Source organism: Ciona intestinalis, unplaced genomic scaffold (assembly GCF_000224145.3).
Source record: "Ciona intestinalis unplaced genomic scaffold, KH HT001079.1, whole genome shotgun sequence".
NCBI lineage: Eukaryota > Metazoa > Chordata > Ascidiacea > Phlebobranchia > Cionidae > Ciona > Ciona intestinalis.
In genome coordinates this window covers 39,751-57,085 of record NW_004191400.1, presented here as the reverse complement: position 1 = coordinate 57,085, position 17,335 = coordinate 39,751, and the positions used below count along the sequence as shown (strand labels likewise).

At 36.0% G+C, this 17,335-nt stretch overlaps 2 protein-coding genes across 2 annotated transcripts in view; one reads left to right on the top strand and one right to left on the bottom strand.

Annotated features, from left to right (window-relative positions):
* The window catches only part of c3ar (putative C3a receptor), a gene marked incomplete at its 3' end in the record, with an annotated part of 4,747 nt that extends 1,981 nt beyond the window's left edge, over nucleotides 1-2,766 (bottom strand). The window contains 2 exon segments of the mRNA NM_001078552.1: nucleotides 1,134-1,269; nucleotides 2,622-2,766. Coding sequence (NP_001072020.1) covers nucleotides 1,134-1,269; nucleotides 2,622-2,717 — 232 coding nt within the window.
* Nucleotides 2,767-7,851: 5,085 nt separating this feature from the next.
* The window catches only part of LOC100175215 (E3 ubiquitin-protein ligase TTC3-like), a 17,238-nt gene continuing 7,754 nt past the window's right edge, over nucleotides 7,852-17,335 (top strand). Inside the window, exons 1-18 of the mRNA XM_018816982.2 lie at nucleotides 7,852-7,950; nucleotides 8,294-8,446; nucleotides 8,905-9,101; nucleotides 9,472-9,554; nucleotides 9,948-10,117; nucleotides 10,442-10,543; nucleotides 10,750-10,842; nucleotides 10,933-11,079; nucleotides 11,413-11,479; nucleotides 11,531-11,595; nucleotides 12,210-12,310; nucleotides 12,638-12,682; nucleotides 13,634-13,783; nucleotides 14,058-14,151; nucleotides 14,317-14,358; nucleotides 14,593-15,475; nucleotides 15,539-15,751; nucleotides 15,933-15,994. Of these exons, the coding sequence (XP_018672527.1) occupies nucleotides 8,426-8,446; nucleotides 8,905-9,101; nucleotides 9,472-9,554; nucleotides 9,948-10,117; nucleotides 10,442-10,543; nucleotides 10,750-10,842; nucleotides 10,933-11,079; nucleotides 11,413-11,479; nucleotides 11,531-11,595; nucleotides 12,210-12,310; nucleotides 12,638-12,682; nucleotides 13,634-13,783; nucleotides 14,058-14,151; nucleotides 14,317-14,358; nucleotides 14,593-15,475; nucleotides 15,539-15,751; nucleotides 15,933-15,994 (2,535 nt within the window). The 5' untranslated portion in view covers nucleotides 7,852-7,950; nucleotides 8,294-8,425. The remainder of the gene's footprint in view (nucleotides 7,951-8,293; nucleotides 8,447-8,904; nucleotides 9,102-9,471; nucleotides 9,555-9,947; nucleotides 10,118-10,441; nucleotides 10,544-10,749; nucleotides 10,843-10,932; nucleotides 11,080-11,412; nucleotides 11,480-11,530; nucleotides 11,596-12,209; nucleotides 12,311-12,637; nucleotides 12,683-13,633; nucleotides 13,784-14,057; nucleotides 14,152-14,316; nucleotides 14,359-14,592; nucleotides 15,476-15,538; nucleotides 15,752-15,932; nucleotides 15,995-17,335) is intronic.

The window sequence follows — 17,335 nt, the reverse complement described above, 5'->3', positions numbered from 1 at the left end:
TTAAAACCAACCATACAAATTTACTGAATCGTGAAATTTTAAACAATTTACTTTCATTAGAACAATGGAACTATAGTGACCACTTTTCACTTATTGTGATGTCATAATCCCCCCATTTTTACAAATTATTTATTCTTTCTACCAAGTTATTAGATTTTTCGAAGTTTTTCTTTGATTAAGGTGAAGATATAATCCAGACATATCATTGGTTTATTGTATAATAACTTCTTCTATTATTTATAAATCAATAAACTTTACTTTTTTCAACAAAAATTAAAAATAATCGCCATTTTTTTTAAATAGTTGTAAAAGCAGTTATGACTAAAATTGCGATATGTTGTAGCTATATTTTCCTTGTTGGTTTTCACCCAAACTATCGTCGCATCATGGCATACCGTGTGGTGTTTCACTCGTTTAAAAGTTTATTTACACGCCTCACTGACTTTCTGTAAACCGAGCATTTAAAAGTTGTTGGGGCGTGACGTGTCATTCGAACCCGTTATGTCAACATTGTGGAGTAATAATAGTGATTGTGATGTCATAGTCCATACCAAGTATTTGATGTCTATGTACAAAATATCGAACCCTTGTGTTTCAAGCACGTATATCCGCTGAGATCAAACAAGTTTTGTTTGAAACTGAAAACATCTTGAAAATTGAAATTGAAACTTTGTTTCACAGTTTTAAGCATTGTTGCTGCACCAGGTTTAAATTCAAATATATTTCAATATTTTGTTAAAAATTCTGCTGACCGCATTCAGACTTCACTATGTTTAAAGTTTATGGATTGTTGTTTCATCATGTTTGTTGTTTCTTTTGTAAATGGGATTGTTTTTTTAAGTTTTTAAATGATCGGTAAACAAAAAACGTCATGTTATGTTTAAAATAAATCAATTTATTTAAACTTTAATTTGAGTAAAATTTATTTATAACTGTAGAATTTATTTTCATTTAAATTGATCTTCAAGCTTAGTATGTTGTGTTTGTTTATGGTTTGGTGGTGTGTGCAAACACCTTCAGTATTATCATCAATCATTTTGGTTGGTTTGGTCATTTATATCCTTGTGGGTGGGAACTTGAGTGACTTATCCATGGTTGCCCCCCCCCCCATACCCACAGTCGAGCATACGTACCTGCGTTAGCTTGCAAAGTTGGTTCCGTTGGTAGTTCATGTAGGAACAGTGATGTCATAATGAGCCATACTAAGCAAACAATGAGGTCTGTTGCGGCGATTTGAATCATATATGTGGTGTATATGGAACCTCGGACCTGTCAATATATAGGTTACCTCATAACATATCATAAATTTATTTATGTTTTCCAACACGACAGCAAAAAGAAGGGAAAAGCGCCAAAACGACAGTCGTTTAAACACGCTATGGTTAAAAAGTGTTGGAAATAGCATCAGTTAAAAGCGTGGCTGTTGCATTCAACCCATGCTCGCTGTCGAGTTGCTATTACTGAGTAATGTGTGTGATATATGAAGGTGTAATGACATTTCCATGTTATATTATACGAGATATCTATGTTGCAAAACAACCGTAACGGTAACGCCCGTATGCACAACACGTATTATGACGTCAAAACCATGTTTCGAATCCACAATCGCGGTAAAAACGACCGTCATTGTTGATCTATTATGACGTAATGTGCTTAAAATTAAAATGCCAGTTGTGACGATGCATAATGTGCGGATTGTTTGCAAACTCGTAACTTGTAAGCGGGCACGAGGTGTATGAAGCAGAACACCCGTGTTATAACATCTGGCGTTTTCCGGCCATGCTAGGATAAATAAGTTACATACGTGGTAACTCGTAAGCGGGCATGAGGTGTATGAAACAGAACACCCGTGTTATAACGTCTGCCGTTGCCTTGCCACCATGCGAGGATAAATAAGTTACATACGTGGTAACTCGTAAGCGGGCACGAGGTGTATGAAACAGAACACCCGTGTTATAACGACTGTCGTTACCCCGCCATGCAAGGATAAATAAGTTACATACGTGGTAACTTGTAAGCGGGCACGAGGTGTATGAAACAGAACACCCGTGTTATAACGACTGTCGTTGCTCCACCAAGCGAGGATAAATAAGTTACATACGTGGAAACTCGTAAGCGGGCACACAGAACACCCGTGTTATAACTTCACGCGATGTTGTTTTTCATTGAAAGTAATTTTCTCCTACCGCCATAAACATCTTATAACCATCACAATAACCTCATTAATCACCACATGGTGGCGGTATGGGTGACATGTATTTCCATATTTGGAAGAAACGCGAAATCGTGGTTTGTTTTATTCGATTGTGACGAAACAATGAACCCGCAAGTAACGCGAAAACGCGGCAACTTTTGCTTGTGACGTCACAAAGCGTGGATGAATTCTCGAACAACAACATGAACTTTTCTCGTCATGACGTCACAGGAGATAATAAACGTCGCTTTATGGATGTTTCTACAATCCATTATGATGTCACAATCATTTTACATTCAAGAACAATAATAATTAAAATCGAATAAACGCAGTATGACGTCACAGTGCCTATTTCGTTTTTCAATTTTCTCTTTATTTTATATAATATAAAAGTGTGAACAAACATAGTTGTCTATAAAAGCAATACCTGTTTCTTGACACAGAACAATCCCAACATAGCTGTATTGAGGCCGATCCCACATATGCATAGAAATATTATAACTACATCTTGGGCCAAAGCCATGGTCACGTGGTCTTCGTAACTAAACATTTTGATTTTCCCTACATACCTTCATAGAAATCATATATTAAATATTAGTCCATAGAAAACACAGTAGGTCAGGGCAAGATGGTACCGTTGGCAATTAAATCCCATATTTTCGGATCGTGTTTTTAACAATTAACATGGCTATTTTAGTCGTGAGGATACGGCTATTTGTTTCGGTAGATATTTTTTGTTTACAACCGAATGAGGCGAGAAGAGAGAATGAAAACATGTCCCATTTTGCCCCAACCTGTTATAACACAACTTTATTCATCTCTCCGCATACGATAACGAAGTTGAAATTAATTAAAACAACGGAGAAAGGAGTTAAGTGTAGCGACCACGCTTCTATCAATTCACTCGTAAAAATGTGTTTAATCAAAAGCGTGTTAAATCAAATATAAAACATAAATCAATGGAAATCATATATAAAACATTAACCTATAGAAATGTCATTATGACGTCACATCCTGCATTACATCCGGATTATGAGATAACAATCAGATCGATTGTTAACACTTCCGGATTTGTCGCATTACGAACAATCCGCTTTGTGACGTAATAATCACCTTCTGTCACGTAAACCGCGAAACATTTACAATTGTGACGTCACATAATGCATTGTCGACGATTATAGAAAAGTTCCAAATTAGAGAATCGAACAAGAGAACACGAAAGGATAAAACACGGGTTTTCTGTTATAAGTTTCAATACGAACATAACAACTTCTATATATATATATATGACATTACGTTTAGTGTTAACATTAAAAGATACAATGTAATCTGTAATATAACACAATTGCTTATAAATTTAAAAACGTTTCAGTTTAAAAATATAAATAAATAAATCCCCAAAACTAAAATTTGAACTTTCGACGTCACGGAAGAATTAAGTTTAAACCGAAACATTTGAAATGAAAACCATCGTATAATTATATATGTACGTTCTCTGGTGTTTATTTTATTGCCTAAATCCCCCCCCCCCCCTCCCACACGCCCACACCGAATCGCGCTAATCGCGTCGCGTTCACAACAATACATGATTCATTGTAGGTTCGCGTGCGAAACATTCGCGTTTGTTTTCGTGGAATTTACCTCCAACAACATATATATGTATATACGTGTGTGATAAGCTTAAATTCTTAGTTCACAGATTAAGAAATGTCATAAAATAATATAATGAGTAATAGACGCTATTATTTGTCTCTTAATAACGGTAGCGAAGATTGAAAATGTTTAAAACGAAAAGTCAGGATATAGCGATAAAACTACAGTTGTTAAAACACGCTTACAGTTGAAACATCTTTATATTTATAAAAGATATTTATATTCACCCCTTACACACCTATGTGATAGTATGTACATATTAAGGCTTGACATAAAATCAAAAACCACTAATATTTAATATCTATCTTATCCTATAACACAGCATGTGTGTAATATGTTTGTCTGCTTACATACAAGTGGCTTACTTACCCCAACCTGACCAGATACCCTGTATCTTTGTCCCATACACTTCGTGATATTTACAAACGTTCACACCCGATTCCTATGCATCAACTTTGTGCTTGAAATATAACTGTATTTACCTATATCTATAGTTAATTACAATTGCTGGAATAACTGACTTATTATTTCGTTTGCTTTCGTGAAATTTACTTCCTATAACAAATCTGAAAATTTTTTAACACATAAATTTCTTCCCTAAATAGTTTGTACCTTATATTTTTCATGAAAACTATAAAGTAAGTAAGTCAGTTATAACGTATATGTGATCCCCCCCCATGCCGTAACATCGATAATATGCACAAAGGTTTGGAATACAACTAACTATTACGTCACAATCCACCATTCCAGTATCCGATTGTTATCGAACTATTTGTTTATTACGTCACTATCCAACGGTTTATTAAATTCCAAATAAAAAGCTTTCGAACAATATTTACATTCTAATATTGTTACGTCATAATACTAACAGTAATTTTTACTTGGCGCGTTTTAACAATGGTAGTGTGGCCAACAATCACTATTGTCACAATTACGCTAAACATCGTAACTTTATCTGGAACTTGAACGTTTCATTATGACGTCACAATACTCATTATTACCAAACATCGGTTTCCGACAAATCCCGGTGGGAAATACAAAACATAGAACTATTCGTAACAAAGGATTAATAAACACGTCATAATCAGCATTATTACCAACAATCCCCATATTAATTTCTGGAACATTTATTACAAATATATATTATGACGTCATAGATAAGTATATAATGATAAACAATGTACATTATTATTTAATAATCACGTGCGCTATCAAAATTAACTGAAATAAACTAAACAATTACTTTAAGTAAACTATATATTCCCGTAGCCTAATGTTATGTTCGAAGTTATAGAAACAACATATATATATATATTCTACTTTCAACCAATGTAAAATATAGTAGTTACTCTTGCATATTTCTTACTATGTTATACCAACTCCATCTGCCATGCACGAATCAAACTTTTAAAATATCAAACACTTGAAATACCGCATGGCAAACGAACGTTGGTATATTATAGTCAGGTTCTCCCATATAAACAACGTTAAACATCCAACTTATCCAACTTAACTACTGTGGTTAAACTAATCATGTTTCATTGTTACGTAACTAATCTTTATTATAAAACAACAATCGCTTCTATGGTAATTTATTATGACGAATTAATAAAACTTCTCAATAGTTGCGGCAATAACAAACAATCTTCTATGACGTCATAATGATGAACAAACAAATTCTCGCGACAACATTCTATACGCTGCACCCCTAACCCATACAGTAACCCTACCATACCTAGTGTACCACACACCCATTCCTACCAGGAGCTACATACCAACTGATTAGGCTACCTCCGCCACGCATGGCCGAACACATCATGTTTATGCTTCAGCCCAACGTCGCCCGCAGGCTCAAACGCACGACATCGAGGAATAAAACCAAATGCCAACAATTTTTAGCAAAATTTAAAAAATATGATAAAAATAAGTTAATCCTACAAAGTTTGTGATAATTTGATTTCGTATTAATTAAATGATTTGCGCTTTACGTATTTTTGTTGGGTCGATTGGAATTTAAAATAGTTAAGCTGTAATTATCGTGGTAATCCCAAGCCTAAGGTATAACACGGCACTTATATCAGCAATCCTTGTAATCAAGCTACGTTTACAAATATCTGCGCTGAAACAACGCTGGCTGTAGATATTTCTTTGTTTGTTTTTTTTACACCGAGGCGTGCTACGCTGTAGTGTAAACGCGGCTTAAAACACAAAGAAATATCTACAGCCATCGTACATATACCACATCAAACTTATCGTCTGCTACACTTTATCTTGTTATTTACGTCACTAATGACGTCATACGCCTGGTTTTCGTCCAGCTTCGACGTGAAATTCAATCAAATAATCCACAACGCGACTATCGCCTCTGTAATAGTGTCCATTATGACGTAACAAACAACACTCCGCGGCTTCTTGAATCGAAAACAAAAATCTCATTTTCTTCCAAGAAAAACTCGAGAGCACTTATCACGGTTCAATGAGCACTTGTGACGTCATAAGCGCATCGAATCGACGATCACGTGGTCGATTTTGAATTTTAATTATGACGTAAATAGGCGACAACGTTCGATTATTTAAAAGTAACCCCCAACCCCCACTGTACCACTCACCCACACCTCCACAGTTAATCAACCCCCACTGTACCACTCACCCACACCTCCACAATTAATCAACCCCCACTGTACCACTCACCCACACCTCCACAGTTAATCAACCCCCACTGTACCACTCACCCACACCTCCACAGTTAACCAAGTAGATTCGACCACCCGCCACAATATTGACAACACGCCGCTCAATCCTCGTGTCCAACCCCAACCACATTTCACCCAACCCCCATACACACCACGTATCACCCCAGCCAACCAAACCACGAACCCACATATACATCTAATGAACTTTCACTTCAACAATCCGGTTCCACAATCTCCGCTATGACGTAACAAGCCGCTTTGTTGCGTGATCAATTACCGACAACCGTAGCGTCGTGATTACACGCGTATTATCGTTTATTACGTCATAATCACTTTTACAACGTCACAGACGTGGTTGTTTATTCATTAGCTAACTCCACGTCATAATTACAACTTTCCTCGTATCAATGACGTCATTATTAATGACGTCACACAATTATATACCCGAGGACAAAGTCCATAACCTGCATATATCCTTCCCTCGTTCTATTATTACATCGATGTACGTCATAATACAAACCTCGTTCTATAATTACGATTGTTATCGAACAATGGACCTTGTTACGTAACAATGTTAACTATGTGATCACACATGGTGTTCGCTTGATTAACCGACCACAAACCCGGTTGTGACGTCACAATAAACAGGATCTAATTCACTTCCTCCTTTCACACTTCATGACGTCACACACGTCCCATTACCAAGCAACCATGTAGGGTAACCCCCCTCACCCCTAAGCTCCCGTTTACCCCTTACCCACCCACCCAGAACCACTTGACACTTTCTACTTGACACTTGCCACTTATAAGTGACAACCTTCAATTACTCAGCAATGTGACGTCACAAAAGCATTTGTTCCAAATTCCTCCCGGCCACAGTCGCTATTGTGACGAAATAAAAAGGAACTTGTTGAACGATTGTGTCGTCACTTTCCTATATGTGACGTCACAATCAGTTAACAATCGTGTGTTCGAACAAACAAATGAAACCGAAACGCCTTGTTCGCGATTGCATGTTTGTGACGTCACACCCGCTTATTGGAAACGAATAATTAAAATCGCGATGTTTGATAATTATTATTATTCTTCATTTTGACGTATTGATAGAATACCTTTATTACGTCACAGTCGACCGCGGTTTCGCGCTTATAGAACAATAATGATCGTTATCGCGTATTCGGCGACGTTTCCTTTGATTTATTACCAACAAATATTTGTGTGGCGTCATTAATCACTATTGTTACGTCACTATCGTCCGTTTAAGCTTTATATTCGGGAATAACAAACACGATAATTACGTCATACTTACCTTCGCGCTTATCGCGCATTGGCCTTGATGTGACGTAACAATGCATATTATTATAGGTTAATCAATCAAAGAAGAAAAACAATGAAAAGATTCTGGAAAAGGTGGGTTGGTATAACTATGTCTGGTGACCAGAGGGTACGTGGGTTCAAGGCTCGTCGCTGCCAACTTTGTTACTTGCTGCTACCATTGTGGCGTATGTGTCCATGGGCAAGAAACTTAACGGCAATTGCTCCAACCCAGTGGGCACTAATGGGTTGTCCAAATTATCAGCCATACAGAAAACAATCACCTACAAAGTTACAAACGTGGTAACTTGTAAGCGGGCACAAGGTGTATGGAACATAACACCCGTGTTATAACGACTGTCGTTGCCCCGCCATGCGAGAATATAAGTTACACTTATTCATATGACGTCATAATTAACAATATATGATTTCTATGCAGAAAGCCCGCGAACCCAGTCCTACCACCCCACCAAGTGTTGAATATTTAGAACTTGTTCGTTCGGCATCGAAAGCGATTTGTAACAATCGATATCATGACGCAGCGAAAGATTACAACTTGGCTATTCAGCTTATGCTCAGCGTTGGGTCGCAGGTGCGTGGAAACATCCCACTTGTTGTTTTATCGTTATAATACTTTATACCAGGAAGGTAAAAGCTGTTTTAGGCTTTCGGGTACTAACATATATTGTCCCCCATATCACCCTTGTTTCATAAGTTAGGATGATATGTTGCCCCAAGCCCCACTACTGTTACTCCTATGTATGTTTACCCTCTTGTTACCTCAAATACAACATCTTATATGATACGAACCCAAATCTCAGATTACATAATGCTACTCCGTAATGTTGCTTTTATATTTCTATTTCTCTGAGTAAGGAAGATTAGATTATTTAAAACGAGCAGAAAGAAATGCACAACTAACTATGTCTCTGTGCGCCCCCCTTTATGTTTATAAATAACTAACCCCTGTTAAACATCGCCCACCTTCTGTATATAATTCAGTTTTCACTTTTTTTTTATACTTTCCATAACTAACCCCCCCCCCCCTAGATATCGATGACGGCGCCTGAGAAGTTTGTTTTATATTACGTACGTGGTTCCGCTTCTTTGGAGACGAGGTTACCCGGCGAAATACGAAGCTCGATTAATTATTTCAACTTTATCTGCGGTAACGAACGACCCGTCGCAACTTTCAACCACCCGATGGCGCTATACGCTAAGGCTCATGCTCTTTATTTACTCAATAAGTAATATGGTGTTTCTATGTTTTGTTTATACTGTTTCTATGTATAGTTAATATTATGATATCTAATTCTGATGCACTTGCTACCAGGCTTTATATTTGTTAACCTCTGATATAAAAACATTAATATAATCCCAGTGTTGGATCTGCCATGTGTTTTAGTGTGTTTCATAGTTTTATGCCATAACCTAAAAACGTTGTAAAAATAAAATTAACGCTTTTCCTTTTTTATCACAGAAGCCAGTTTATATATGTTGTTTCTATGTTATGTTTACTATATATTATGTTAACATATTGTTTGTGTTACAATACTGTATATTAATGCTATATCTATGATATAACCAAGGGGAATACCCTACACTGATATTCTATAGTTTCACGGTGAGCGGTGAAGCATTACAACAAGCCAATCATGTGATCAATCGAAGTCAGTTCCGTGGATTCCTCACTTACCCAGGTTTGGTTTCAATATATTTGAAGCAAGTGCATGGGTGTGTGGGTTGTATGGACTTTTAACGCGGGATGCCATTTATATATCGCCTTATACAACACAAACCTAATTAACTTTCAATGTGAAGCATGAAACCCTATTAAATAAGCTGCTTTAGTAGCTTGTGTATGTGTTACTGCCATGGTATGTATATGAGGTATTATTTCACAATCCTACATTACAATATATGGGTTATAACTCTATAGTTAAACACATGCATAATATAGAATATGTTTCATCCCAATTACGTTGGATTTTTAAATAATTTTGAAAAATATTTTTGAATTGTTTTTGTTTTTTCTTGGCCCAAGAATTTTTTAATTTTATAATTCCATTATGACATCACAATGTTTATTCCAGGAACTGACCAAGTTATTCCGGAATCATCTTTGTCAAAACTTTCTCAATTAATGAAACAACTAGCGTCATTGTTACGACACCCCCCATCACCTATAGCTGTGTGCAGATATGACGACTGTTATAAAGAAAATAAAAGAAAAGAAATTTATTCAACTGATTTTAATTTTGAGGTATTCCAGTTCGTTTATTAGCTGGTTAGTTAAATAGAATTATTTTTTGTGTAATTTTTGTAAACTTGTAATAACATATAGTAGGGTGGGGGTAGATGGGACACCTTTAGCACTTAATATCTAAATATCCCGTTCGTGTTTCAAACAATTAACAACGATCCATGGGAGCCGTGAGAATATACGGTTTATAATTCTTTGAATGTTGTTTGTTAACCACCAAATGGGACGAGACAATACACTGAACATGTGTCCCATTTTCCCCCATCCTACTTTAACAACTTTTTATTATGAATCACATAACCTTTTTATTATGACATCACACAGGGGTTTGTTCAAGTTTCCTGTCATTGGAAGTGCGTGATTTGTTTTCATATTAAATGTTGGACCAAACTAAGGAACGAAACATACGAGAAAAAAAGAGACAAAGTATTTTGTTTGATAGAATTTACAATATCAGCAATTTATGATGTTGTTGGTATTATTTAGGTTGTTTAAAATATATTTAAATATAAATACATTCAGGTAATTTTTATTTAACAGTTTTGCTACATTGTTTTTTACTTCACTGTAACATATAGATTAAAGTTAGACGGTATAAGGTAACGAAACTTGAACATAGAAATATTATACAGGATGTGTTTACCCAACCATGCGTAACGGACGGGTGTCGAGGACAAATTTATAAGATTTCTATTATTGATGAATTTGAACAAATAAAGAAACATGTAAGTTGTCTATGTTGATGATGTCATTAATCACATGTTTGATGACATCATAATGTTTGATGACATCATAATGATAACATCATAACACAGAAATGGGAAGGTAATTTAATTGACGAGCGAGTTGCTAAGCAACACGTCAAACAATCGAAGAATGATAGAAATTTTATAAAACGTCGCAAATCGATGAAAGAAGCGAAAGAACGAAAGTTGAAATGGAGGGAAAGCAACCGAGTCGAGGTCGGTGTTTGGTGGTTAACGTAAACATAGGCGTCAAACCTGGGGTGGCGGGGTGGGCAGGCCAACCAATTTTCCGCACTGCATTAATCAGTAAACATTACAACCAATAAGTTAGATTTGTTTCACAGGATTGTGTGTCTAACTATCCCTGCCTCCCCTGTGTTTATAGGGCTGATACCATTCACGCTTGGCACGCATAGACGCAAAACTTTTTAAGGTTCTTGACAGACTCTCCCAACATATTCAAAACAAATAATGTTCTTTTATTTTATCTTTGTAACTTTCATAGCACAAAACTTATCTCAACAAGTTTAGGACAAAATATTTGTTTAGGAGTTACCTGAAGAAAATAAAGAGCCTGAAGTTTTGAAAGAAATTCCAGAAAATAAACCTTTGAAAGGTGATTGTTATGTCATAATGTTTATTGTTTATATAATTGTTGATGTTACAGTAATTACAGAGCAAGATATATTGAACGCTCAAGTGTTGAGGAAAGATGAGAAAGAAATTGAAACGGTGAGGAAATCTGATGTTTTTGTGAATAAACAAATTCACTTGTGTCAGTTCACTAACTAAATATATTTAAGATATTTTTGTTGTAAAAAATACTTTTCTGTAGATTTAGTTCTGCTAATTCTTTTCCATGTAGTTCCCTTTTATAATGTGTTTGAACCCCACCACATATCATGCCCCCCCCCCATATAATAAGCGCACACGATATTTCAACATTAAGATATATGAAGATATTTATGTTGATAAGTTGCGTTGTGGAAAATTGTAAGAAGTTTTTTTGATAAATGCTTCTATTTTTTAACATAAATACCTTTTTGTGATATAGTAGGGTGGGGGAAGATGGGACACCTTTAGCACATAACATCCAGATATCCTGATCCTGTTTTAAACAATTAACAACGGTCTATGAGAGTCATGGGGATACAGTTTTATAATTCTTTGAATGTTCTTTGTTTACTGCTAAATGGGACGAGAAAATAGAGTTAAAAAGTGTCCCATCTTCCCCCATCCTACTGTATATAATTATATCATATTAGTCCATGTGTTTGTACCCAAACTAAAGGAAGGCGACCCTGCCGTTTCGCTCATCATGCATTTACAATATTCAACTTTTCCAGACGACCAAAACCGTTAAGAATAAAAAGAACAAACAAAAGAAGAAAGGTGCTGTAAGTCTACGGGATTTTCTTGGGGGAGGAAATATTACAAGTGAACAAGCGTACGTGGCATAGATATCTTATAATATAAATTGTAAACATAGATATCTTATAATATAAATTGTAAACAACATAGATATCTTATAAAGTTGTATTATACTGTGGAGTAAGTTGGATGCTGTTAGCACATGATAACCAATATTTAATAATCGTGTTTTAAACAGTTAACACAGCTTTTATAGAGTGAGGAAACGGTTGTATAATTCCTTGAATATTTGTGAGAAAAAATGTGAATACGTTTTGAGAAAAGTAAATAAAAACATGGATGAACTCTCAGCCCAACCTAATATTCCCTAGAAACTAAGAAAGTATGGTTTATTTTGTTTTAGATTTGAAATAAGTGAAAATGAAAAATTATTGATGGATATATACTCGTGAGTATTTGGTTCATGTGTTGTGTAACATATGTTATAATAATATTTATCGTCGCATGTCGGGACAACGACAGTCGTTATAACACGGGTGTTCTGTTTCATACACCTCGTGCCCGCTTACAAGTTACCACGTATGTAACTTATTTATCCCTACTTGGCGGGGCAACAACAGACGTTATAACACGGGTGTTCTGTTTCATACACCTCGTGCCCGCTTACAAGTTACCACGTATGTAACTTATTTATCCTTGCATAGCAGGGCAATGACAATCGTTATAACACGGGTGTTCTGTTTCATACACCACGTGCCCGCTTACAAGTTACCACGTATGTAACTTATTTATCCTTGCATGGCAGGGCAATGACAATCGTTATAACACGGGTGTTCTGTTTCATACACCTTGTGCCCACTTACAAGTTACCACGTATGTAACTTGTTTATCCTCGCATGGCGGGGCAACGACAGTCGTTATAACACGGGTGTTCTGTTCCATACACCTTGTGCCAGCTTACGAGTTACCACTTATGTTACTTATTTATCCTCGCATGTCGGGACAACGACAGTCGTTATAACACGGGTGTTCTGCTTCATACACCTCGTGCCCGCTTACAAGTTACCACGTATGTAACTTTGTGGGTGATAATTATTATGTATGGCTGATATTTTTGACGACCCATTAGTGACCACTGGGTTGGAGCAATTGCCGTTTAGTGTCTTGCCCAAGGACATATACGCCCACAATGGTAGCAGATTCAAGCTTCGAACCCAAGGCATATCTTACCCAATGTACCATACTGAATATTAAGTCACACTCGATAGTTGTAACTTTGATTTTTATAAATAATATTTCCGTATAACATTACCAAAAATTGTTGGCACCATCAGTGCTTGTAATACCACCATACCATATTAAAATATATACTCGATGATTGTAACCTTGATACTCCCAGTTACTTTGAAGATTTCTTTTCCCACAACGGCCCAATGCATGTCACCAATGCTTTACTTATACAACAAATATTCCATCTCCCAAACAACATGCGCTCGTGCGTCTACCAACATAATGGGATTATTTCATTTCTTAAAATGAATCCACGAAAGTAAGATTCTACTTTTGTTCTTGTTTATTATTCTTGTTGCTTTGTGTTTGTTTTAGGTTTTTATTTATTGTTTTGTTGTTGTCAAGTTTTTTGACTTTTCATAGTTGTTATTTTTTTGTTTGATTTTTATTGTTGTTTTGGTAGTTTTGGTAGTTTTTGTTTTCGTACTTTTTGCCATTTTTTTCAAATCCAAACTTTTATTGTAGTTTTCTTAAAAAAAATCAATAAAAAAAATGTTTTTTTTTTATTTCTTTATTAAACTTCCTATATTTAGATTCTGTCTTGTGAGGTCATACATTGGATTGTTACGTCACGAAGAACAATTGTTTAAACTCGCCGATATTGACGATGAATTGTTGGCTGCTCAGGTAGTGTGATGTCATAATGGTATTTAGTTTGTTTCTTTATTATTTTAATTTTTCTTTAAAATTCTTTAAAACAACGTTTATGTATCACTACTACTGTTATGTACGTATAATTTATGTTTTACAAAATATTTAAGAAAACTTAACGAACCGAGTTAAATATTTCAGGAAAGCAAACTACTGGCTGAGAATATGATGTTGGATTCACTGGTGAGTAAACTAACTAATTAATTAAGATAATGTGGTCAACTCAAAAATCTGGTGATCTATTCCTTTTAAAATTAGAAGATACTGATCATAGCATTCAAGATCTTGTGCTACGAAATACGCAACCAACAAATACCAAGTCCAACCAATAGTTTACTATAAGATATATTTTGTCCAAAATAGAATCGTCATTATTTAAATAAAACACTGACTTTAATCAACCACCATTAACCACAGGACACCTTTGGAGGAAATTCAGATTTTGCTCGAGATTTGTATCAAGTTGGGGACATTCCCTTAGATAAGATTGTCGACATAACAGGGATTCCCCCGAGTGAAAATCCCCCTCAAAGTAACAAAACGGGGGTTTCCCCTCCAGATTACTCTGATACAGAAAGTCAACCTGTTTTAAACGAAGCGGGCCCCCCACCAAACCGTTTGCTTTCATGGACCAAACTATCCGATGACCAATTCATGGCCAAACAAAAAGCTGTGGGCGAGAGTTCCCCTTATGTAAGCAATCCTACTGGGAATCTCCCTTTTACGGATGCCAATGTGGAAAAAGTCTCCAATAGAAATCCCCCTGGTTTGACCTTACCAGCTAGAATTCCCCCTGCTGGGAATCCCCCTGTTGTAAAATCCCCTGCTGGGAATCCCCCTGTTGTAAAATCCCCTGCTGGGAATCCCCCTGTTGTAAAATCACCTGCTGGGAATCCCCCTGTTGTAAAATCACCTGCTGGGAATCCCCCTGTTGTAAAATCCTCCGCTGGGAATCCCCCTGTTGTAAAATCACCTGCTGGGAATCCCCCTGTTGTAAAATCACCTGCTGGGAATCCCCCTGTTGTAAAATCACCTGCTGGGAATCCCCCAGTTGTAAAATCCCCTGCTGGGAATCCCCCTGTTGTAAAATCACCTGCTGGGAATCCCCCTGTTGTAAAATCACCTGCTGGGAATTCCCCTGTTGGAAAATCCCCCGCTGGAAATCCCCCTGTTGTAAAATTACCTGCTGAAAATTTCCCTGTTGTAAAATCACCTGCTGGGAATCCCCCTGTTGTGAGTGACAATTCACTTTCGAATAAAATGGACGAATATTTGGGAAGTTCTATTCCACAGACATCAGGTGAGACAATAAATATTCATACGCCAATGTTTTGAGGATCTATATGTTTATATTTAATTGCAGGCGCCTTGTCAATAGACGGGGTTACGATTTCCCCTCCCCCCAACCTTCCTACTAGTGGTGGTATCAACGCTACAAAGCTCCTGGACCCTTCCTCAGGCACGCAACCACCACAAGATGACCCAAATATTATAAAAGCTTTTAACCTAAGTGGTGGAAGGGGTTTGTTCCAAGACACAATCAACATAAACACTTCTGATGTCGCCCCTGTGCCAGGTTAGTTATCCATTTGTGATGTCATAATGGTATATTTGTTTGTGACAATCGTATTGATTCTGCTGTTCCTGCCACCAGGGGTAACATATACATCGGTACCATCCGCATAAATGTTATAGAATATCCTACTTATATAGCATTATTCATCATGATGACATCATGATGACATCATTATTTACAGATGATGCGAACCTCCCGTTCAAAAGAGACGGAAACACAAAGTTTTTCTACGTCAAGAAAAAGGTGAGTTTAACACTTTAACTGTCGCCTATTTTTTCAAAATTTTTAATTTTGACCAGGTATCATCTAATTGGATTTTGTAGCCAAACTATAGCAGTTAGAGCAAAACATGCTATAGAAAGTTTGAAGAGTATAAAATTCTCTTTAACTTCATATTTTAAATTATTTGATGACGTCATCAAAATAACGATGACGTCATAATGAATTTTTCAATATAGAATATTTCAGGAATGAACCAAAATATCCAAATGTAATGCATTGCAAACTTGGTAATCTAATTATGTTTCTTTTGATGTATAAAATGTACTTCTAGCATGTTCATACAGGTAAACATCTCATAAAGAGCCATTGGTGTCATACTTTCAGCCTCCTAATGATGGTGCTCTGGACAAACTTATTGTTTTCAGTGAATAAAGTAAATTGTGGTCTGTTGTATTCATCAATGAGACTCTAGAAAACACAAATTCAATGACAAAACAAAGTAAATAACATGTTAAAAAAGCTTTAAAACATCAAACATAGTTTGAAATGTCCCCAGGATGATTCGCTTGATTTTCATTGAAAGGAAGTAAAGTTTCCTCACTTGAATATCCTATAGGTCCTATTCCTGCTGAATACAACATCAAATCTCGTTCAAAACGAAATATATATATATTTTTTACCCATCAACCTTAGTACAAATATCATAAAAAGTGGTCAGGCAAAATAGTCATAAATTTTTGAAATTTTTAATTTTCAAACAGATTTGCTTATTTTGTACATATAAACCAAAAAAACCACACTAATTTGTACATATAAACCAAAAAACCACACTAATTAGAAGAAAAAATAATAAATATTTTACAAAAACAACTGCGAAACATGATTGTATCTCAATGTACAGTCCAAAGCGTTTTAACTAAATAATGAAATGTGATACAGTTACATTCTTCTATTTAAACTCTGATTAATTTTTCGTTCAAGAATTCTTCTACGCTGTCAGTATTCCACTTTGTGATGCTGAGTGTGTCTTGGACTTAATACCAGCTAATTCAACAACTAAAATCAAAGAAAATGCAAGCCTTTATGTCCCAGTGTCCATTTGAGCTACTTTGTACAAAAATTCTGTTCTAGTACCCCAACAATGTGTTTTCAAAGCTAAAAATGCTTTGCAAAGCCTAAACAACGCTTAAATACAAGAGGAATCCCCTACTGCAACTCCGAATTGGCGCGAAGAGGAGATTACAGCAAAATTGGGGACATAACTAAAGGAAAATGGCTAAATTTGGCTAAAAATGTTTAAAAACTTTGACAAAACAATACTCAAAATTTTTAAATACGTTGATATATCTTTTATTGCTGAAA